At 34.5% G+C, this 22,565-nt stretch overlaps 3 protein-coding genes across 5 annotated transcripts; 1 reads left to right on the top strand and 2 right to left on the bottom strand.

The window, feature by feature from the left end:
* Positions 1-201: 201 nt before the first annotated feature.
* LOC108557495 (aquaporin-12) lies at positions 202-1,710 on the top strand. Its single transcript, XM_017914023.1, has 4 exons — positions 202-363; positions 420-610; positions 833-1,107; positions 1,315-1,710. Exons 1-4 carry the CDS (start codon positions 305-307, stop codon positions 1,648-1,650), a joined length of 861 nt encoding a protein of 286 aa, XP_017769512.1. The 5' UTR covers positions 202-304; the 3' UTR covers positions 1,651-1,710.
* A 762-nt stretch (positions 1,711-2,472) lies between these two features.
* LOC108557464 lies at positions 2,473-5,557 on the bottom strand. 2 transcript variants are annotated; one of them, XM_017913971.1, is made up of 4 exons: positions 5,339-5,557; positions 3,554-3,972; positions 3,143-3,499; positions 2,473-3,086 (listed from the first exon to the last, which is right to left on the bottom strand). In XM_017913971.1, the coding sequence occupies exons 1-4, from the start codon at positions 5,360-5,362 to the stop codon at positions 2,696-2,698; spliced, it is 1,191 nt and encodes a 396-aa protein (XP_017769460.1). In that variant the 5' UTR covers positions 5,363-5,557; the 3' UTR covers positions 2,473-2,695. The 2 variants fall into 2 exon arrangements, with proteins under 2 accessions (XP_017769460.1, XP_017769459.1); XM_017913970.1 differs by having other exon boundaries at positions 3,143-3,972.
* Positions 5,558-11,967: 6,410 nt separating this feature from the next.
* Positions 11,968-21,013, bottom strand: LOC108557482 (disks large homolog 5). Of its 2 annotated transcripts, none has more exons than XM_017914005.1 (15): positions 20,906-21,013; positions 19,852-19,892; positions 19,666-19,799; positions 19,510-19,610; positions 19,292-19,442; positions 18,994-19,226; positions 18,175-18,919; positions 16,454-17,888; positions 14,247-15,059; positions 13,709-14,188; positions 13,261-13,486; positions 12,975-13,204; positions 12,681-12,910; positions 12,402-12,621; positions 11,968-12,338 (listed from the first exon to the last, which is right to left on the bottom strand). In XM_017914005.1, exons 2-15 carry the CDS (start codon positions 19,883-19,885, stop codon positions 12,238-12,240), a joined length of 5,133 nt encoding a protein of 1,710 aa, XP_017769494.1. In that variant the 5' UTR covers positions 19,886-19,892; positions 20,906-21,013; the 3' UTR covers positions 11,968-12,237. The 2 variants fall into 2 exon arrangements, with proteins under 2 accessions (XP_017769494.1, XP_017769495.1); XM_017914006.1 differs by lacking the exon at positions 20,906-21,013 and adding an exon at positions 20,836-20,896.
* Positions 21,014-22,565: the final 1,552 nt, after the last annotated feature.

The raw sequence follows: 22,565 nt of genomic DNA, 5'->3' as shown, positions 1-22,565 counted from the left end.
TGTCTTCAAAATATATATTGCTAAATAAATTAACTTTGAAATTACGAAACGTTATCTAATTATTAACTGTACATGCACGCAGCGGCCAGGAAAATCCGCGCGCGAAATTATATAACGACGAGGAGTAAGTCTGCTCATCTGTCCGCACATTAAGCGTTTTGCGTGAGCTAAATATAAATGTGGTCCCCACAGTGTGGAGAGAACTCGATTATTTATAGTCTCGAGCACACACGTAAAGTATTTGCCAAACGGAATGGATCGCAAGTAGTAATACTATCTGCAGACCAACAATAATAACAACAAAATGAACTACCTTAAGGTTGCGTATAGATTTTTCAAGAAGGCTGGAATACTTGGATATGGGTAAATAAACTAAATGTTGTCGCCTGTATCTTTTGGAACGTTAAATTATTTTGTAGCAAAAAGAAAAACATCTTAGGCATGAACCCTTTACTAATCTCAACTCTATTCATAGTCCTAACAGCTCTATTAGCGAACGCCGCCAGGAAGTTAGTAAAGACCGCTCTGAACGATGGATTAATGAGGCAGTTGCTGTTGGAGTTCATAGCTACAGCAGAATTGTGCGCTACCTGCTTTGAACTGATAATTGGTGAGCATATTCCCCTTGTTACTGCAATTACCACAACGGCTCTGTTATTATCAAAATATCGCATCATTTGATATTTTGATTACTCGATAGCCTAAATTAATATGTTCCACTCCCGGTACTTTAACTAATGATGTTGAAGTGCGTTAGCGGGAATAAACAGACAACTATAATTTTCATAGAATAATTGTAATGAATGTTACACAAGAAACGTCATTATTTTAGTTGCTGACAATTTTGGAGTATGGGTATATGCATTATATTTGTTCCTACTGACTATTTGGTGGGGAAAAACATGGGAGAACGCGTCTGCTTGTCCTTACAACATCATGGAGGAAGTAGCGGAAGGTACGCAGAAGATAACCACAGCCACTCTTCTGATCTTATCCCAAGTATTGGGAGGACTGGTAATATTCAGATACATACAGATACTATGGTCTTTGGAGTTAACCGAGAATCACAGAGGTAGAGCCGATGAGGAATGCACCGCTGATTTACAGGTGAGCTTAAGATTTATATCCAAAGAGGCCCATCAGACGGTGCATTTAACAGAATCCTCTTAATTGCACTGAGTATTAAGGGCCGATATTAAAATGTTTAAGTTGATTATTTAATTGATTATTATTTAATTAAATACCAATTGAACAAACACATAAATAAAATATATTACATTCCGACATCACAAACTAATATTAAACTTATTGTAGGTGCCTATGTTGTTTGGAGCCATGGTCGAAGGCATTGCAACTTGCCTTTGCCGTTTAACATCAAAGTTCTTGGGTGATACCGAGGCTAGGTTTGCAAGCACCGTGGATTCTTTCTTTGCTACGATGATGGTTGTCGCTGCGTTCAATTTTTCTGGAGGATACTTCAATCCCGCTTTGGCTACCTCTTTGAAGTTCGGATGCGAAGGGAATACTGCTGTTGAACACATGATTGTCTATTGGGTTGGAGCTTCTGTTGGATCTCTGCTCAGCGTCTTCATTTACTCCTCGAAACCCATGAAGAATTTAGTTTGCAGACTCAAACCCAAACAGGAATAACGACAGCTGATCGATAGGAAAATGATTGTTAAGTTTAAACATAAATTTTATTCACTTGAAGCGATGTTTTATTCATTATCCTTATCTTTAATTATAGATATTAGTGCAAAATAAATACCGAAGATCAAATAGAATAGGTGAATACAAGAATATAGAGCAAGCTATATTAAGATGCATACGCTCTGCCAAAAACATTTATATATTTACGTAAAAGTCAACTATATTTCAAAAGCAATTGATAAATATTGGTTTTAAAAATACTATACTGTTTTTAAATATTAAATCTCTTTCTTAAGATGCATTTTTTTGCATAGCATACATTATTTTCAAGTCTCATATTACCTAATTTTTGTAAAGATTTCTTAAGAATTTATACTAATAAATAATAATAATGTTTATTGCATATGTCGTAAAAAAAACATATACAGAAATAAAAAGAACAAATATATAGAATTTAAAAAAAAAAGTCAACTGATGCAAAGGGCTATTGAATATAGGTCTTTCTGCTCGAAATTTATACTATTAAATAAGAAAAAAAATGATTTGAATCCAAATATAAGGTTTATGAGAAATTGTCCTTAAAACCAGTATTAATAATTTAAGGAATTGGATTAAGTAATTATTTTGGAAAGCATTTATTGAATATATAAATATAGTTTATTTATTGATGCATAAAAGTTTATTAGTATTTAACAGTAACATAAATATTAGCAATAAATTAACAAACCTTGAATATCATAAATATAATATTTAAATAAATCTCATAACAAAATAAAAATAACTATATAATATACAGCAAAATAAAAATAATTAACACGAGCCTTGTTTTAACAAAACGAATTATGTACATTGATCTGCGTTCAGAGTGACGTCCTATACTTATTAATAACAGCTTAAAGTTATATACAGTTTACTGGTAACTTATTCATTCGAAAACTACCGAATTGGCAATGTCTAAATTGCCACTAGTTAATATACAGATGAATATATTTAAATATTTATAAATGTATAGGGTCATACATTCTGAACACATTATAATCGAATTCTAATCTTTATTGAAACCCTTTTTGGTCTTTTTCTTGAACCAACTAGGAATACCTTTTTCTGGGTCTCTACTACGCGGACTTCGCGACGTTATTCTTATTTCCAGTTGTAGGTCGTAGCATTTGCAGATGCAGCACGAAGGGAATAGGAACCAATCGGAGAAAATACCTCTACATTCGTTGTTAGGATCGTAAGCTAACATTCGATGTAAACGATACTTTTGCTCGCACCTGCAGCCTTCTCTGCAATGCATTTGTCGGTTCTCGTGAGTGCACTTTTCCCAATGGACGTATTGCTCGAAGGGCTGCATGTTGAGAAGGGCTAGTACCTCGCCTCGGGTATTGTTAGCCCAGAACGGAGCCACAACTTCTTCTTTGACCGGGCAAGCATTTCTGAAATACAATGATTATAAAATTGTTGGTTATTGGATAAGAAATAAGATGCTTACACTCCGGTTAATTTGAGCATGTTCTTTGTTTTGTCTGGTTCTTGGAAAAGGCTAGGCTCTTTCTTTTGGGTCGTTGTTTCTTGCTGGTACTCGGTGGTAGTACCATCTTCTTCGCTTAAATCAGTAGTCGTAATGTTGTTTGCGTTATCATCATCTACTTCGTAAAAAATCTCTGTGGAATTTTCATATAGCAACTCTACAGTCTTATTGAGCGTTTTCGCTTCCAGGTCTTCGACGCTTCTCTGGGTGCTAGTTGTTGTAGTACTTGTTGTTGTTGTTGTAGTGGATGTTGTGCTTGTAGGTCTGAATCTCGGGGGCTGCAGATCCTTCAACTTGATCTGCATTCCCGGCTCATGACTATAAACAAATTTGGTATTCATTATAATTTCATCCCTCCGGTCCTGCAAATACCTGGCCTCCTCTTCGTCGGCCACATCCTCCAACGCGACGTCCTCGCGTTCCTCCAAGATATCGTTCTCGAAGTCGCTGTTCTGTTTAGCGTAGCGAGACTTATAATCCCCGTTACCATAAAGATCGTCATCGTAGCGATACCGATCCTCGCCGCTGTAGTCTTCGTTCGATTCCAATTCGGCTTTAAGAACAGCAAAGTGCTTCTCATCGCCGTACATGCGTCGCATCAACCCCTGGTTCTCCCTGATGAACCTTTTGACCGCGTGCCACGGGTACATTGTACCGGCATTGATGCAGTAAGTCTGCTTGGTCAAGTCGCACGGAGGTTGGTACATTCTCGAAGCCCGGTACGGCTTCCCACAAGCTCCCTGATCCGTGCCGGCATCGTAACCGTAGCCGTGACTCCTACAAGCGTATATCTAGAATCAAAAGAACCGAACCTGAATAACAATGATATACAGCCTTATATTATATTTGCAATCGATATTCGAAGCAGGAAGAGTCGGCTGTCGCGTCGCGTTTTAAAAAGTCTCTCTCGTGAAAGCAATAGTGACTGCAAGTCCGCGTGATACTGACCCACATTCAGCACATTAGTCAATTATATTTACAATTTTACCGAACCACAGGTTTCCGCTAAACGCACCGAACACGATACATCTCTTAAGTAATTAGCGAAATATTTCAAATCGTTCGTGTTCGCATTAATTAGGTCGTCAAGTCATTCGAAGCAAAGCGATTATTGTTATTTAATAACTAATATAATATCACTTAGCATTTATGGCAAATTTCCACCAAATTTCACTTTTAACTTTGTCAAAAACAACTTTCTTTTCGTTATTTATCTCATAATTTTTATTATTATTATGATCTTCCAGAACCACTAGAAACTATTTATGTTATAAAAGAGAAACCGCTGTTTAATATTCAAATCTCCACCAGTTTTTCTTCTCCGTCCCAATAACTTGAATATATCAAATATTTTAATAGCTTTCTATCGAATAAATTGAAAACTAATTAAATTCTACCCAATTAATAATTTCATTTTCATCTAGTATTTAAATACTTATATTCGCTTTAAAAAATTATATATAAATCAAAAGTTTTACAAAATTAAAAAAAACCGCTTTCAATATTGGTTATAAGTATGAAAAATGTTATTAATTTGATAATTAATAATAACTTAATTTATTTACAAAGAAATAAGACAATGTATAAATCAACAAATTATTATAATAAATTTTAAAAATGTTTTTTTTTTAAACTAATAATAAATCATAAATTTCTTTATATACTTAAATTATATTTATAGCAACCAAATATTAAACTATTTATTGTAATAAATCTTATGATTAATATTGAATTAGTAAAAGTTTTTTAATGATTCTAATATCTTATATCTTTTTTGTATTAATAACGTTATTGATTTACTTAAGTATATTTATAGAAATGAGACATTGTTTAAATATTTAGATGAATCAATTTTTTAGATCTTTAATTACAGTACTTTTTTTAATAGTAACATTGAAATGACGGAGAAAAAAAAATATTTTTATCGGTTTATTAATTGGCCCGTGTAAGGCAATAAAGCAGTAGGTCAAGAAAGTAACCTGAATTTATTATACAAAATGCGAGATTCGATTCGTGACTAAACTTCGATCTTAAAAAATTTGAATAGAACGGTGATCCGAAGCATCGATTCTTTCCTTTAAAACTAACTTATATTTATTTTAACAATTGCGTTAAATGAGAAATATCGCGTGGTTTTCAATATATTACGGGACTTACTAGTATTAAGAAAATGGAAAACATTTTGCTGTTTTCGGAGGCAACACTTCATAATCCACAAAAAAAAAATGAGAGCAGCGCAACAAATGTTCCAAATATTTTTTACACTAATTATTAACAATGATGAACTTTATACACTGGATTTGTTAAAAGTGCACATGTTTCACGCTCGTATGGATCAATGGGTTTATTTTGAATACGGTGTGTTTTGTGGTGTGGTGTGTATGTTGGTTGTTCATAGGTCGATGCAGCAAGTCCTACTGACTGAATGACGGGGGGCCTCGGAGAAATGAGGTTTCCACTGGCTCACAAACCGTAAGAAAAAGTGTACGAGCTTATGTAGGCTACTCACAAAGATGGACAAAACAGCTCGACCAGTTTAATTAAACAGTTAGCCGCGGCGGCTTTCATAAGCTTGATTATCCACTTTTTTCTTTTCGTTTCGTTTCTTTCTTTCATTGCCTTCTTCTTCCTCTTCAATCGATCCTTTCCCATTCATGCATTCACGTCGATTCAACATCACTAATTAGATTCTTACTCTTTAGTAAAGTTCTTCTTGTTTTTTTCTTACAATGTATCGCATAAACATGCTTGAAGAGAATCCCGAAACTCTTCCTAATTGAATGCAAGGGGCCTCAATCAGAGCATTCGATATTAGCATTCCTGTGTAACTGAACCGGCGAGCGGCTCCTAATTAGAGAGAACAATTACGGATTTGCATACAGATTTAAGTTGTTTTCGCAATTACAGTGCATTAAAATACGCATAATGAGAACGTACAATTGGCCGAAACGAATGCGACTGGTTTCACGTAATTTATTGGAATTCTTAAAACATATTTCATTTCCTGAATTGCATTTGGTTTCTTAAAACATCAATATCAAATTGACAGTAGTATTTATTAGTATTATCACTACAAGTTTACATTAATTTATAATTAAATATTTTATTAAAAAAAAATATTTTTTTGAATTGCGTATATTTACTTAAACATATTTCTTAGGGGTCTATATCGCAAGCCTGAGACTGTCGGGATTTCGAACGTCGGGATTTCAATAGACGGGATTTCGGTTGTCGGGCTTGCGATTGCCACCGATTTCTTAGTATTGTACAAATTTACATTGAAGGAAAAAATAATTTTCTGAATTGCTTCTATTTACTTAAACATCAATTAAAATTGACAGTAATATTTATTAGTATACATTCATTTGTAGTATAATTATGATAGACGAAGATATTTCTTGAAATACATTTCTAACATCCCCTGGATAACTTTATTTCCAATTTCTTTGATTTTATTTTCTTCTTGCTGTATAACCTTGTTATATCAAAGCTTCGTTAACCGAAGTATGACTAATTTGAATTGAACGTACTTTCTTCTAATTATTAAAAAACATTTCTTTTCTGAATTTCTTTTATAAATATCAGTACAAATCTACAATTTTAACATTTTGTAATAGTTAAATAATATTTATTGCAATCATAAAATCGTAATTTGTTTCCTCAATTACGTCAACTGTCATAAATCTTAATATAAAACTTAACAGCAGCAATTATGATTCTTCAATGTAATTCAATGTATTGTAAAAGTATACTTTACTTTATAATTTACTTTGGTAAATATTAATATAATTTTTTTTTACTAGCATTTTTTTGTTCTATTACAACAGATTTAAGATCTTTCTTTTGAAATGTTTCATAAAATTATATTTTGTTTTCTGGAATTATTTTATTAATGTAAACTTGATAGTATTTTTCATAAGAAATCAGTAGATTTTTATTTTTATATGACTTTTGTAAATATCCTAATATAAAATGTGTACTTTCTATTGGTATTACAGATTTAAGATGTTTCTATTTAACATTAATTTGTTATTTAAATCTTATGTATATACTGTGTATTTGGGACTATACTTTCTTTGTAACTGACTGTCGACACCGAAGTCCTTATGGCGTCTCTACCATGTGTATGTATGTATGTCAATCAAGTCTGAGACATTGCTAAAAGGCATTCGCGCTGATGAAGAGCTAGCATCTGTAAATACAGTAAATCTGATAGGTCACCAACAGGGAAGACAAGCAGTTATAGCGAGACCAGAATCTTAGATTGAAATTTCAGGAAATCAACTAAACATGTTCAAATAAAAATAAAATGTACTTTTACAAATAACAATCTTTTTTTGTTGACTATATTATGTTTATGATCATTATATCATCAATTCTATGGTAACGGAAATGGTTTCTCAAATAACAACTTTGATTAAATTTTATAACATTACATTTTTACAAGTGATAAACTTCATTCATTCATTGAAAGTGTGAATTTGCTACAATATTCCAATTTAAAATTAATTTTCCATAAGATGTGTCCACTATTCCACTTTTCATTCATTAAAATTAATCAATCATTAAGTTATTTAATTACCAACCAAATTCCTTCATGAAGCTACTGATAAGTTAAATGATACTTATAAAATACTTCTGACTTTAATAATTTGAATTAACTAGTTCAAAAAATATACAGAAAATGAATCAATTTCTTCGGTTACATTACAATATAATTATGTTACTATAGAAATGGTTTCTAAAATATCAACATTGATTAAATTTGATAACATTGCATTTCAAACGTAATAAATTTTCATTGAAACTGTGAATTTGCTATAATATTCCAATTAAAATTAATTTTCAATAAGATATCGATCATATTCTACATTTATTTATTTTCATTAGATCGCATGTCGTTTATATACTACCACCAATTTTATAAATGGTTTCTCGCTTGACCTGCCGTTGCAATCTCTTGAACCGCAACAGACATTTCCCGAATAGCTGGCAATCCGTTGAAAGCACCGATGAAATAAATTGAAAATTGCTGCAATAAATTCAATAAGCTTAGAGATTTTATCTGAAAAATTATCCGTTTATTTGAAAAACAAAACAAAAATAATCGCTGTATAATATCTATAATCAAGTAGGAAAAAACAAAAACCAAACACTATTTATACGTATTTTAATCTATATATTATGTTTCATAGAATATATTAATTAGTAGGAACTAGTTTATTGTAGGTATAAATAAAATCTAACTTGAAAGTTATTTATGTGAAACTAATTTAGTTACAATAAAACTGTTTCTTTTTGTTATTGTGATTAAATGTTTGATGATAATGTAATTAAAATGAGTGTTTAAAACTAAATGTTAGATATGTATCGTGTTTTCAAGATGCACGGTAGAACCATTGTATCCCGTTACCCAGTTAGTGTATATGTTTATTAATATGCAAGTGGTATTTCTTTCCTTGTCCCGCCTGTCTTTGTATCATTGAAGCCATCTCTTTCTGCGCGCAGTAGGTGTGAAAAGTATTCAAAACGAAACGTGGGAATGAATGTCTTTCTCCTACTCTCCTACCCGCACGATGCAGCCGCAGTTCAACCAACAATACTTTCACCATCACCCAATTTCCTTCTAGAGAAGAAGAGACTTAATCAAATATTCAAAACGCATTTTGTACATATTTCGACTGTTATGAAATTCATTCAGAGCGAAAGTGCTTCCAACTACAACTATTTGTTTCTGATTCTCCTCCAAATTTGCTGAAAATAGGTGTACACGTCATTGCTTTCGTGAAATCTATGATGAAAAAGCTCCAGGAGGAAAAATATGATAGCTGTTATGCAACCAAATACCAGAAAAGTGAATGCACCTTGGACATGTTCTATAGTGATCACCTTGGCTTTATCTTTGTGATCATCTTCGTCGTCGTCGTCATCATCATCATCAATTATTTTTTTTTTGGTTAATAACTCTTTGGACCATTTTTCTACAATACCTCCCTTGGTTAGGGAATCGATGATTTGATTGAAGACATCACGCAAAGGAAAACCTTTTGGGAAAAGCATTCTTATTGGAAAGTGGAACAAGATTTCTTCTATTATATAGATTTTAGGACGACCGTTGTGGTCTACAATGTACTTATCCTCTTGCGCCAATAGGAAAGTCACATAGTAATTGCCTAAGATCGTTATTGTATTTCTATCCCTCGCTACAGTCAAAAGCCACACGTACATGGTGTCGTTCTCTTCATTGTATACTTTGTAGTTGTTGAAAATCTTCAGAGATCTTTTATCCGTTTCGTTGAAAGTATTGCGGTACGATGCGATTCCTCCAATTTCATAATCCGAATCGAAGATTTCGTCTTCAGTTTGCAGTTGATACTCGTAACGCGGATTAGTTAGAACGTCGATTAAGCTACTTTGATACAGGCAGCATATTACTATGCTGTACAAGGTGATATGGATGAAGAGAATCCGAATTACCTTTGTTTTTGGTTGCAAGGCAACAGGATTCGCCGTCACTGTTTGAAAGGAGAATATCATCGAAGCCCCAATCGTTTTGAGATACTTGTATTCATCCGGATTGTGGTAACTTAATTCGAAAAATATTACGCCGAAAATGAGTATCAACAATATAAGCACCATCCAAACGCTGTACTGGAAGATAATAAAGATGACTTTCCAATGAGGCACTTGTAATGCAGCCGGCACGATCCAAACCATCCTTTCCACGAAATACTCGATGGTGAAGTCGAAGTCCGATACGCGGTCAGCATCCAAAGCGATGCCACCAATTCCAATTGTGAAAGGATCCGCAATAACCTTAGCCAGCAAACCATCCCAACTAGAACCATTCTTGTGTCCCCAACCTTCGCTCCTCAAGCTTAAAGATATATTAAACGTAATATTCAAGTATTGTCCCAACGCATTCAAAAGCCGAATCTCCAAACCATCCTTTTCGTTTATCACGTACGGCGGCAACGTCATAGCTACAGCTTTCACGGAGCAGTTCCTCAAGTTCTTGTACTTAGTTCTAATCAAGAATTTGTCGTTGGAAAACGTCCCTTTCTCGCAGTAATTCAATAGCACCAGTTCCGGGTTAGAGCCGCACACCTGCGTTGCCTCCGAATACAAATCGTAGGCATAAATATTAAACTTATCCGGCTTAGCCGCGATGAACACATAGGTTCTGTAATGCTTCATCTGGTACATCTTTTCCAAGATCTTCCAAGCCGTCTCCTCATAATCGTCCACGATCTTATAGTAATAAATCAAGTAGATTGACTTGTGCCTGAACGTCTTCATCAGCATAATCTTCTGCATCTGCTGGTAAATCGAGTTGAAGTCTTTAGAAATTACCATATAGTAATGCGATCGCAACAGCGTTTGGAAGTGATGCTTGCATACTTTTCCGTGGCATTCCGTGAACGAATTGAAAGTATTTCTTTCACCATTAGTCGACTCGTAAGACCATCGCATCAATTCATTCATTTTCTTTAGAAATATCGCCTGGATTTCGTATCCTGGAGTATCCAGGAAATCCTCTTCCACTATAGTAATAAGCTTGTTGAATTCCAAACTTTCATTCACGAGATGCACTAAACATTTTGAAGCGTATTCCATATGGATAGGGCCGTTCGGATTCAACTCTCTCTCCACGGATTGCGCAATGATGAACACTTGAATTAAAAGGAATGTTAATGCAGACATTGTTGGTGTAACGAAATGAATGTTTTCTAGACTCGTAGACGCCGATTTCCAGAAATGCAGAAGTAAGTTGCATGTCGCTTATCTGGATTTTTGATGTAACAGGATGGTACGTGTTTGATTAGAAGCTCATTGCGTTTTCTATCAATCCGTTTACATAGAAATTCTTTTTGATTAATGGGGTCTGATTACGACTCAGCTTTAAATATGTTATTAAATACCTATAATCCTTACCAAAAACACAATTAAATGTTAAGTGACACATCACATTTATACACCATTGTTTCATTTCATATTTATTGCAAAGATGTTTTTTTTAGTTCTTCAAATGTATTGCATTGTGTTCATTTGCAATGAATCGTATACTTTCAAAGAATATAAATATATGAATATTTTTGAGTATATTTTAATACAAAACAAATGAGTAATAAACAACATAATCACCTTTGTTGAATATCAATCAAATGGTTATATTTTAAAAACTTATTATTAAACTTAAAAGTGTTATAATAATCACACTTGAGTCATAAATTCAATAAAAGTCACGATTACTATTTAATAACTACATTTCTTCTAGAAGAAAAACTCTTACCTGAAAAATAAATATACATAATCTCAAATTTATAAATATCTTACCTGAGATTTGTGGAGGACGTTTTGTTAACAAATAAAAGAAGTAACGATTACATTGTAATAACTACGTTTCTTTAAGAAAAAAATCTTTACTTCTTCAAAAGAAATATACATAGAGGCCAAAGCCAACAAAAAAAAAACAAAATACAATATATAGATTTTAAAATAAAGAGAGAAAAAAATAATAATCACAGAAGAAATAAAAATTAATAACATAAATTATACAAACCATATACCTAACAGATAAAAATAAAACATAAACATAATAATATAATATAAAAAAAATACTGTGTTATGTATTACAATAGTTGTAGTTCCTATTTAAAAATTGGGAGTAATAATTTTCGTACATGTTTCTCTCAAATTTAATTGTTTTTCTTTATATATGTGTGTATATATATATTATAAAAATTCATCTAAAAGTTATGTATATATACAATAAAATTGAGTATATGTTCGATTAAAGACGTGTAAAAATCTTTAAAACCAATAGAGACAAAGAAAACAAATAACGTTTGGAAGATTATATATGAGTGTAAATATATATATATGTTGTATATCAATTGGTAACCGATGTAAAAAGTTAGGCCTAAAAGTGTGTTTCTTTTTCTTTTTAAATATTACGTTTTAACAGGATTTCGTTTTCGCTTGTTAATATTATAAAATCATCTAATATTAAAATTGTGTTCGAGGCAAGATTTGGTGTTTCGAGACTATATTTTTCACTGTACTGGAACCCACTGGCTTTTGTTATGTTCTGCATCGATAGCTGCCTTAACTTGCGTGCAAATATGAGTAATATTCACACCGGCCGTTATAACAGCTGCAAGAAAATACATGAATAGATATTTTTTTTAGAAAATTTGCATGTTGACCTCAACGTTACCTGTAATTTGGTGTCGATATTCGGCCTCTAACTTCTGGCAATGCTCGTACATTTCCTTAGCAGCCTTTCCGGACAACTTGTCCGATGAGTAAATCGTGTCCTTAATTTCTTTAATTTGTTTCGTGCTTTTGAACTTAATCAAAAGGACAATCGGAAAAATTTGATGCCGATGCAATTTTTCCACTGACGAAATAGATATATCTATCATGCAATGCAATCTCTGCAATTAATTAAAACAATTAATGAAAGTTTTGAGTATGTAAATAAAAATAAACTAACCGAGCTACAGACAGAGCGAATTGCTGAAACTGTAGTACATTCGAAATAGTTCCCTTTCCTCTTGTAATCGATTATCAAGTTGTCCGCTAGATCCTGGTTCAAGGCACCCTGGGAGGCGGGTCTCGTCTCCGAAATGATCTTCCTAAACTTATTGGGGAAATCGTTCTCCAGTTTTTTGACCACACACTCGGCCAATGGACCAAGCACCAAAACCGGTCTGAATTCTTGATCTGAGAAGAGATAATAAACATTGTTACCACTTTTGTGTTTTCGATTCATCCCACGATCACTCACAATCCAATCTCTCGACGCGTTGATACGAGCAAAGCGAGAGATCCTCGTGAAGCGTTCCGTTATCCGAGTACCAACCGGACGAAACGTTACAGAAACTTGCTAGCTCTTTGGAATCGCGTGATCCGCTCCTCTGGTGCTTCTTACGTCTAAAGAAGCTTCTCCTCGCCGTCGTTGAACCACGGCTCTCCAGATCTCCGCTACTTCTTCTTAACAGCAATTCTTCCTCAACTCTGTTAAATAGTTAAATTATAAGCTACTGCAATTAGTGTTTGTAGGATGAAATTACTTGTATTTGCTTGGTATAATTCCACATTGCTGTCTGTGTCCTTCGCTGTCCAGCTTCCAAGCCCTCCAATGCCCCGGGACACCATTAAACATAGTGTTATCCACGTATAAAACATCGTCTTTATTAAAACAAAGCTGCAAATTATCGGCCACCTCACTTCCAGTTCTATCAAAGCCGCAACGTACGTAAAGACTATCACCTGGTTTATCCTTAATTTCGTTGTAACCTGAAACATTTCATCAAAAGTAAATATTTATCCTAAAATTGTAATCATCAAAAATGTTATATCATATTCAACAAGTCCTTAAATATTAATTATATCAATATTTAAATTTTACGCGCATTAATTGAAATAATGAAGCATACATTTTTTGGTTAATACTTTAGAATATTTTAGAATCATTTAAAACAATCTATTAGTTGTGAAGTAATTTAATGTAATACTTACAATCTATTCGGTAATGTGCTAAGACTGTAACATTATCAGCTGGTTTGGCTAATTCATAGGCGGCTTCTTCGGCAGTCGCGTGTCGCAGATCACTTCCATTATATTCAAGTATTTGATCACCAGTGCGAAGACCAGCGTGGTAAGCCAAAGAATCGGGTTGAACAGAATGGATGAAGATACCCACAGCGTTACCGCCGACCAACGAAATACCCAGATTCGAGGTTTTCAATGTTTTTATGGACAGATATCGCTGCTCCTCCTCGTTCCTATTACCACTACTTTGCCTTTGAAGGTTCGTAGATGCTTGCTGACTATGATTGATGTTATTCTGACCAGCCATTGCGGAAAGCGGTAAACTCAACGAAGCGGGATGCGATTTCCGTATTTCTTTCGGAGAGTTGCAAGGTGTAGGTTCGCCATCTCCGTCCTCGTTGGAGCTAGAGTCTGAGCAGAAGCCAGGACCTTGAATTTCTCGATATTCTAAAATGTAATGAATAGGGTATAAGGAAATCAAATTTTCGGTGACTGGAAAACTTACTGTCCGGACTATACTGGACGAGCATTGTAATCGAGTTGCCGCACTGCCTTAAGACGTTCGCCGCTAAATTGTACGTTGCGTTTCGCATATTGATTCCGCACACCTCTAAGAGCTGATCACCGATCTGCAACCCAACCCTACTGGCCAGACTGTTATCATTTACCGTTGAGACGAAAATGCCTCCATTATCGGCAATTTGTATACCCAATGGTTCGTTGGATTTGTCTATGTGCACCTTCCGCAGATCACCTTGCGATGGTTTGTGAGGCCAGCAGTAGTCTGGTACGCTGTTGCGTTTCGCGCCTGTCTTCAGCACTTCCACTTGAAATGTCGGCATCGGACTGCCCCGTTCCGAAGTTCTTTCTATGCTTCCTGTGCTCACCTTTCCAGCGGAATTCTTGGATGTCACGCTCGGATTCGAAGGGATCCGAAACCTCTGGTTCTCCTTCTTCCTCGGAAACGTGCCAACCTCAAAATTCTGCGTGTACATGAGGTCCGAGTCGCGGTACGGTACATACGAATAGATCGGCGGTATCGATGTTAAATTCCTCTTGGGGTAGGCGACATCTACGGAGGGGCTGTGTGAATGCGAGTAGGGAGGATAGTGCGGTTCGAAGCAGAAACTCTCGCGTGAGTGACTGCTGTTAGGAAAATTCACGGGGGATGGATTCGGGTGGGAATGAGGATGAAAAGGGAACGGCACTCGTGGCGGAGGTCCGAACAATTGCGAATGGTTTCGTGTGTGAGCTGTCGGAAAACCTTCGTGACCGATTAAGCTGTCTCGTTCCGAATCTGATCCGTACTTGGTGCCACCTAAAACATACACCAAGTATAAGAACACATCCCATTATTCCATTACCTTTTACAACAACACAATCTCTTGTAAAAGTAATATATGATATAATAATATATCTTAAGATTATATGAAGTCATATCTACTAGATTTGTCTGAAATTCGTTAAACATTTGTTAATCATAGACGCAAGATGCTAAACGTTTGAAAAAACAAGATAATAGAAAGTTACACTGTAATTCTAATGTAAATTAATTTTTAATAATTATAAAAATAAATATTTATGATTGTTTCTAGAAGCTGCAGTTTCCTATTAATTATTTTAAACCAGTGATTCCCAAAGTGGTCTATATCGACCCCCAGGGGTCTATGACAACCTGCAAGGGGTCTACGTCAGCGAAAAAAAAGTTTGGGGGTCCATGAAATGAAAATGGGGGTCCACGATAGTGGATCTCAACATACACTGATAGTACCTATTTACTTACATTATACTATCTTATAATATAAAGACATATACATTATTTACCTATGAAGTAAAAAAATATTATATATGTTCATAAAATTGTGTAAGTTGTAGGATGTAACCATTCGCTTTGTGGTCGCAATACATTTTGAAATTGTAAAAACCTGCACATAATGATATACCAGTATCATCTTGTTACAAGCATACGCAGTCTCAGAGCAAAGATCTTAATAATTATAAAGATGCCTCAATATAAATAATAAAGTTACAAAAAATCAATATCAGATAAGTAGGAGGTCTACCCAAAACCGAAAAACATGACAAGGGGTCTACGACACAAACAAGTTTGGGAACCTCTGTTTTAAACAGAAAATGTATATTACACATTGTTGTTTAATACATTTACTAACAACTTACATTAACTGTTTTGCTTTTAGCACAATAATAAACTAAATGCATTTACTCTTCAAACTTTCTCTGTAAACCCAAATTGTATTGCAATTTTTTCTTTAAATTTAACTGAATGGTGCTTTTAGCAGTATATCCATGAAAGCTAAATAGTATTACGTTTATTTATCTGTTATTTATCAATTGATTAAAAGATCAGTAATATAAATTAAAAAAAAAACTAACAATGTTATGTAATTAAAAACATATTGATATAATTTAAAATAATTAAAATATTATTTTATTACTTTTATTGGAGATGATAAATTAGCATCGTTTATGGTGTAATTAATTATTCTTTGAAAAATGTAAATATAATAAATGCGTTATCATTAATATTACACGTTGATGAATTTTAAATGCGATTCAAATTGAATATACTTAACATAAATTTCGATTTTTTCGTTCTTATTTTTTTTCTAAATGTCAATGCTAACTCCTTAATCAAAAATGTGTATGCGATAAGAAAAACGTGTATTTTGCATAGAAACGTAAAAGACTTACCGATTTTAGTTTTGGGTCTGTAGTAGCTGTCCTTATCCCTAATAGATTTGGAGAAATCCAAACTATCATCACTCTTCATGTTCATACTGAGGCGGGTCCCGCCGTCGCGCGCTGCATCGAAATCGTTGATCTTGTTTTCCCGCAGCTTCTCAAACGAATCATTCACCGAACTGAAGTCCTTAGGAAAATGCGACGAGTTGTCCATGCTTTTGTATGCGCTGTGTCTGTTCAAATTCGGTGGCACAGTCAGTGTCACTGGTGTCGAATTCCGATTCATCTGATTCGGACAATAATAGTCCGACTCGTTGTCTCTGTTGATCAGCAGACTCAAACCCGGACGCTGTTTTTTCCTTGCAACAATGGTTCCCATCGTGTTCTCCAAAATATTCGTTGCTCTAGTCTTAGGCCAAGTACCTCCGTTTTTCTCCTGCGTCGTCATTTCCTTGCCGTGCCTTTTCGTTCTCTTCATTGTATTTGCCCCATCCCCATGATAACTTTCAATTACCAAATCTAATTCGGCGATCGCTTGTTCCTGTTCAAAGGTGTTCGAAACCAACTCCAAAGGGTTCGGCGAACTGTTCCTATACTTCTTATTTCCTTCACATCTATTCCTATCTTTCGAATGCCTCCTACCTCGACCAATACCCAACTTTTCTAACCAAGCGCCACTGTTTTTGGTCTCTTGATTGCTTTTGGTCCTGAAATCAGGCAGCACATGCTGAATGTATCTTCTGTCATAGTAGTCCCCATTATTATAGTCTTCCGTCTGCGAACTCCTGTTTTCCTTCTTATACCTTTGCACCGGCATAAACACGTTAGTCGTGCATTCCGGATCCAAATAACTCATCTTCAGCGTTGTTATCGTGATGGCGTCTGCCCGATCGTCGTTCAGTATCACCATCGCCTCGTGAATGCTGTCATAGCCATCCATAGATTTATTGTTTACTCTTAACACTCTATCTCCAACAACTAAGCTGCTATCTTTCGAAGCTAAACTACCATCGCTTATTTTGCTAATATAAACACCCGATTCTAGACTTAGCCCATGGCAACCGGCTGCCAGCTTTGCAGTGTGCACCCATCGAGCGACCTTTGCATTGTTCTGAAAGCTAGGAGGCGTGGTTCGAGATTGCGGCGACCAATTCGGACTTTTCTTCCGCCTGACAACCAGATGCACAACAGGAATACTGGCCCTTATCGTCTCTAGGAATAACCGAGTCGATATCGAATTGCAATCGATGTTGTTCACGCGTGTTATGCAATCGTTGACGCGCAGCTTGCCCTCCGCCACGGACCCTTTATTTACGGACATCACGTAAATTCCGTTATCATTAGGAAAATGCGGGTTGTCCCTTCCTTCAACTACTTTAAAACCTAAATCGTTGTCTTTCGTTAGCCTAGACAAGTCTATTTCAAGGATTTCAGTCTCCCATTCCTAAGTTACAAACCACACTATTAACTATGCTATTTTTCAATTAGACAGGAAGTATAGACAATCTTTAAGTTCTATGTATTTAAGATACTAGTTGAACGCGTAGTACATACGATAAACAGTCATTAACACAACATTATTAGTGTATTTAATATAGATTCTCAAAGATTTCCACCACTGTTGACGCGAAATAAATATAAATAGGCAAATGAAAATGCTAGTCATATTTCTTTCTATTGATCAAGAACCAAGTTTGTCTATACATGTTGTCATTCATGATGTTACTTACTTGCATATCACTGTCTATTGCACTGTCATGGGAATGGGTATGCCCCATGTCTCTGAACTGATTCAGCTGAGCCTCCTTCTCCATCTGAATCTCCAACGTTTCTTTGAGCATTTTAACTTCCTTGATCAATTCATTTCGTTGCTTCTTAATGGCATCGGATTCTCGTAGCGATTCGGCCAACTCTGACACAGCCCTGTCTCGCTCCTTCCTCATATTATCACATAAAGTTCGGATGCTCTCGCGTTCGAGAACGATTTTATCACGCTCGGAGAATGCCCAATCCCGTCGACCCTTCGACACCTCCGCTTCCTGGATGGCCTCCGTCAATTCGCATTGCGTTTTATCCAAACTCTTGCGGAGACTCTCCAACTCTTGATTGGCCTGGTCCAAATTGTCGAGACGCTGTCGCTGTGCGAAACTGCGCGAATCCACTTGAACCTCTTTCCTGGTCGAATTCTCCCCGAGATGATTCAAACTGTCCAGCCTGCTCTTCATTAGATCGCGATTCTCCTCCTTGCTAGCACTGTATTCACCGAACTTCTCCCGCAGATCGTTACACTCCTTCAACGCCTTATCGCGATCGTGCAGCGCACTCGCGATTTCCCTCCTCAGAGATTCCATTTGATAGTTCAAGCTCTGCTTCTCTTCAGCCAGCTCCTTGTTCCCAGCCTCCAGCAACTTGTTTTTTTTGTACGCTTGAGTTAGATCATCTGACAGCTTCTCCATCTCTTTATGCACTGTATCTCTACTCGAGCGCAAAAAATATATATGTATAAGCTTATCTTTTATTTGATAAGAAATGTGATGAGTCACACTCACCTTTCACTCATTATGAGATTGTATTCGGACATGCTGGCGTTTCGCTCCTCCGTCAAACGCTGCAGCTCCTTCGTCGCCTTAATCCGAAATGCCAAAGCCTGTTTGGCTTCATCCTCGTATTTCTGTTGAGAAATTTGAAGGGCTTCTCGGAACTTGCTACAATCTCTTACTACTATATCCCATTGCCCATATGCTTTTGTCAGCTGCTGCTTCAGATTCGCGACATCTCGCAACTAAACAAAACGGAGAAATTTGAAAAAAAAACAATGATGAAGCTTAAAAATGAGTGTGAATGTACCGAATTATTCCTCTCCTGGCTGTATTCCTCGCATTGCTTAGTAATGCGACCGGCCTCGTCTTGGGCAATCTCAAGTTTGGCTATAGCTTGGGTGTGCTGTGTTAGAAGGTCGTCGTAGCGTTTCCTTAGCGCGTCATAGTCTTCGCTATGTCTGCTCAACATATAAAAAATCAAGCATTACCATCACACCGTTTCGAAATAAATTAGCTTTCGCTAACCTTTGATTGTCTCCCAGGATGTCTCCGTATTTTGTGCGCAACGATCCAGAGTCCTGCGACGACGCCGAGGCTCGATGGTGCGTCCTGTAATAGTCCAATTCCTATAAGCAAAATGCAATTAAAACCAAATTATTTACCTCAAACACAATGTACAACCTTCATGGCGTGCTCGCATCTTCGCCGCAATGTGATTAACTCAGCATTTGCCTTATCATACTGCTGCAATAGTGTATCATAATCCCTCTCTCTTGGACTGCCTGCATTCATCGAAAAGTTCCGTGATAATTGTCCTGAATTCAAAATTGTCATTTACACGGAAATCTTTAAACTATTTAAACTCACCATTGCTAGTGTTGCCATCACTGTTTGAAGCCATTGTGTGTCTGAAACAAAACAGTTCAATATTACCCTGCAAAGAATACCAAATAGAAAGTATTTATTTTGTAACTGTGCATTGAGATGTGCAAAACGTTCTACACTGATTACTTCCAGAAACAAGACTTCAAGTTTGTACTAAATCTACAGGGAACACATTCAATAAGATTGCATAGAAGAAAATTATACTTTAGACACAATAACTTTTCCTTGAACCAATTAAGGAAAGCTGCACTGTATTTTGTCATCTTGCAAATATACCAAACATACTTTACATAATGAGGGGATCTGTATCTGGTGGTTGTAGGATCCAAATCTATTAGCGAATTAGTGTGAATTATATGGAATTACTAGAAATATATATCATTTGTTGACTTTGACGATATTTGACGAAAAATAAAAGCGATGACGTCGTCGAAAGCGCACACATTAATTTATTATTTCGCGACTGGCTTAACGCACACAAAGCGAAATCAATTAGTAGTTTTAAATGAAAATCTTTCCTCTCTTAGAAAGTGGAAACATTTTCGTCATTTACATGTGGAAAAATGTAACAATGTACACACACATACAATAATTACAATAAACCAAATAACCAATGTATTGAACATCTACAATTATATCCCAGACATGAAGACTGATTCAATTAACCTAGATAACTAATAGATAGTTATTAGGAAGATCCCTCAAGCATTTAAGATTGTTAAATGAAGATTTGCACAAGAAATTAATATTAATATAGTAACTGTGACAGTGGGTATATTTTTTGATGGTTCCAGTCAGCAGAGATCACCAAAAGGCAATGAACTTAAGTTACGGAAATCCAGTGAATCTTAACGCAAATTCGTTTTGCTGTGTTTAACTTATTAAGTAATTTATATTAATAAATCTGGCCCCAAAACAAGTTGGCCTTTTTTGGAAAAATCCGACGCCGTCCCAGATGTGTATTACCTAATATTTCCGTACAGGCATTTGGTACAGCTGGAAGTGCACTTATTTATTAACTATTTATGGCACTCACCAGAATAAATAAAAAAGGAAGGCATATAATCACAAAAATTTATCAAAATAAATAAGAATCCACCATTTTGACTTGTTGGAGATTGGCTTTTAAGCGTTTGGGTTGGCAGGTCTTAGTAATTAACTTCTCTTCTCACTTCCCAAGGAAATTCCTATTTCTTACAAAGTTCATTAAGAAAGTTTAATCTATTTTTTTTACAATCATTAAATATATTATTATTGTTTAAACCTATATACCAATCTTATATAAAAGTACTGTTGTATTTATATCTTTTTCTCTAATTATATATGATTAAAATTTGAAAAACAAGTTGCCTATAATAACTATCTTACAAGTAACCTACTTATTATATAAAGTGACGATTATTTAACTATTTTATTAATAATTAATTAAAAAATATATTCCTAATAATTAAAATATTAGTAAACATCCTCGAATTTCCAAAACAAAATTAATTAAAGCAAAGAAAAATATATTATCAATAAATTAAAACTTACATTTAAAGCTTTTATTTATTTAAACAAATTAAACATTCAATTTTGATTGTTTTAATAACGGTCATATTTAGTACAAATTGGTTTCTATGTAAACATTATTGCGAAGTTCATAAACCAATATATTGAGTTGGTTTCTAATGTGATCAATCATCAAATCTCATTATTATAACACGCTATAAACACTTGATATTAGTACCTTGTTAAGTATAAAGATTCTAATAAAACTCGTAGTTATGGAGAATTAGTTGTCGTTCGTTATTCTTGTAGAGGGAATCAACCTGTAATTATTATTATTATAAGATATGAGTTGAAATGAATATAGGAAGCAGATAGGTATATTTTTTATAAATATAATATATTCATGTAATTTTACTGGTTACATAAAAGTTACAGATAGTTCATACATTTTCATCAAAAGCTGTAATAAGTAACTAATTTGTAATATTTTTCATCTTTGTAATAATATGCAATTACAATTCGCTAGCAAGAATGAATGAATGAATTATATAAACGACATATGATTTGTTAAATAATCAACTTTATTATATAAATAATACAATATGTAGTAAATAAGAGATTAAATACATTAACTTAAATGTGTAAAAAAAAATGAATACAAAATTCCTTAATGTTCATAATATATAATAGTCAATAGTGTATACATATATAATCATATAGCGGAATGTCAAAAATAATACTTTAGTCCTCAATGTAATACCGAAATGAAAATACTTACAATTTTCTTTTTCTCGTTTTGTAACAATAAATTACAAAGTTTTTTTTCATTCTCTTTAAAAACAGCATTATTAGTATAATATACTTTTTTTCATATATATATATTTGTTTCTGTAATAAACTATCTAAGCTAACAATATATATATATAGTCATTTACCAAAAATTATATAAACTGTTTTGGGGAGGCGCGACAAATCGGGCTTCCCTCAGTCAATAAAATCAATAAACAATCGAAGAACAAAAGATTTTATAAATAACAACGCCCCTAAATTGTTAATAAAGTTTTGTTTTACGCAGCGTTTTACAGGTGCAAAAGTTTTTTTTGTCCAATATTAAATATTCATTATCATCTCTCGTTTTTTTTTGTATAATATATGTATAATTTATATATATATATAATCTTATATAATATTGGCTCCTAGTCTGT

This window comes from Nicrophorus vespilloides, unplaced genomic scaffold (assembly GCF_001412225.1).
Source record: "Nicrophorus vespilloides isolate i.1.1-1 unplaced genomic scaffold, Nicve_v1.0, whole genome shotgun sequence".
Lineage (NCBI taxonomy): Eukaryota > Metazoa > Arthropoda > Insecta > Coleoptera > Silphidae > Nicrophorus > Nicrophorus vespilloides.
Note: the sequence above shows the minus strand (reverse complement) of the source record. Positions and strands in the feature narration are given on the sequence as shown.

Excerpts from the sequence above, each read along its gene's own strand:
- LOC108557482 (XM_017914005.1), bottom strand. The coding sequence starts at position 19,885 with ATGGCTTCAAACAGTGATGGCAACACTAGCAATG. Across the intron at positions 13,487-13,708 it reads AGCACATTACCGAATAGATT|GTTACAACGAAATTAAGGAT; the intron begins GTAAGTATTACA and ends GAAATGTTTCAG. Across the intron at positions 12,911-12,974 it reads ACGCGTCGAGAGATTGGATT|ATCAAGAATTCAGACCGGTT; the intron begins GTGAGTGATCGT and ends ATCTCTTCTCAG.
- LOC108557495 (XM_017914023.1), top strand. The coding sequence starts at position 305 with ATGAACTACCTTAAGGTTGCGTATAGATTTTTCAAGAAGGCTGGAATA. Across the intron at positions 364-419 it reads GCTGGAATACTTGGATATGG|CAAAAAGAAAAACATCTTAG; the intron begins GTAAATAAACTA and ends ATTATTTTGTAG. Across the intron at positions 611-832 it reads CTGCTTTGAACTGATAATTG|TTGCTGACAATTTTGGAGTA; the intron begins GTGAGCATATTC and ends TCATTATTTTAG.
- LOC108557464 (XM_017913970.1), bottom strand. The coding sequence starts at position 5,362 with ATGTTTTCCATTTTCTTAATACTA. Across the intron at positions 3,973-5,338 it reads TTTCCATTTTCTTAATACTA|ATATACGCTTGTAGGAGTCA; the intron begins GTAAGTCCCGTA and ends TTTTGATTCTAG. Across the intron at positions 3,087-3,142 it reads ATGCTCAAATTAACCGGAGT|AAATGCTTGCCCGGTCAAAG; the intron begins GTAAGCATCTTA and ends ATTGTATTTCAG.